At 33.0% G+C, this 1,225-nt stretch overlaps 1 protein-coding gene across 1 annotated transcript; it reads right to left on the reverse strand.

Moving 5' to 3' along the window:
* Positions 1 to 259: 259 nt before the first annotated feature.
* LOC107495969 (uncharacterized) lies at positions 260 to 937 on the reverse strand. Its single transcript, XM_016117169.3, has one exon. It carries the CDS (start codon positions 841 to 843, stop codon positions 595 to 597), a length of 249 nt encoding a protein of 82 aa, XP_015972655.1. The 5' UTR covers positions 844 to 937; the 3' UTR covers positions 260 to 594.
* Positions 938 to 1,225: the final 288 nt, after the last annotated feature.

The following is a 1,225-nucleotide window of genomic DNA, read 5'->3' on the forward strand; positions in this document are numbered from 1 at the left end:
ATAGGTGGCTAGTGCTATGGAAAAGATATATGATTTGGTCAAATCCCACATAATGTAAAAAATCAACTCTTTGTGCGAAAGGTTGACTACGCAAAATATAAGATGGAAACTCTTCCCACAATTGTATAATATTACTGTATTTCTAATCAAAATATGACCAAGTAAAGTAAAATAAACTTCCATTCTGGAAAATTTCAAACCGGCCATATTTGCAGAACTTGGCTCAAAAGAAAAATATTAATCGTTTAAACTAATGATATAAAAACGATACGTAGTATAACACATATGATCCTTATTATTATTAACTTAGCATGGAATAATATAGACATCATAATACAAAAACAATCGTATATGAATGTGCCCCCCAAGAATAAATGAATCCAAAGGCCAAATGAAGACAAACAAAGTAATAACCTAATCAAATAAGAAAAAAATGATTTACAAAAGTGGTTTGACGAAGAGAGACAACTATATAACGAGATAAGTTTTGAAGAGAAAGAAACAAAAAGAAAAGGTTTAAAGAGTAAAAGAAACTCTATTTTACAATTTAAACCTTTCTTTTCCTTCTCAAAATCAAAACTCGCAAATCATATCTTAATTTTTCTGAGTAGCTTTGGAATACTTGGTCTTAATCCAGTTGAATCCAGTGGTAGTTCCATCCTTCAACTTCTTCACGCCACTGGAAGCTACAGCTTTGGTCTTGTCGAGACCATGGCCTAGCTTCTCCTTGTATTTAGCAGTACTGTTGGTCTTCTTGTCATGTCCAACCATCACTGGATCAGGCCCATCGTCCCACTGATCGGCCCATGAAGTTCCATAGGATGAAGAGCTGTGTCCATTCATGTCTGATGAAATTCTTGATGAGATATTGAAAGATTAGGATTATTTGAGTGTTGCTTCAGATTATTGTATTAGATGTTTTCAGGTTTCAACTAAGGACTGCTTCAATGCCTTTTATAATGATATCGAAGCGTGTGAAAGGTAGTTGATCTAGAAAGTAAGATATCGTGTGGATTTTGGCATGTGGATATAATTACTAGAATTAATGTTATAAAAGGAATTATATGTATGACAATCTATAATGTTATGGCGACCGTGTTCAAAATAGACGCCTAGAATGGAACCTTCTATTAGTTTTTTTTCTATTAGTTAGTTTATGAAATTTATCGTTTATTGATTTGAATAAGCAAATAAGGTTTTGGACCAACACGTCTAGGACCAAATT

The sequence above is a fragment of the Arachis duranensis genome, chromosome 1, assembly GCF_000817695.3.
Source record: "Arachis duranensis cultivar V14167 chromosome 1, aradu.V14167.gnm2.J7QH, whole genome shotgun sequence".
Classification (NCBI taxonomy): domain Eukaryota; kingdom Viridiplantae; phylum Streptophyta; class Magnoliopsida; order Fabales; family Fabaceae; genus Arachis; species Arachis duranensis.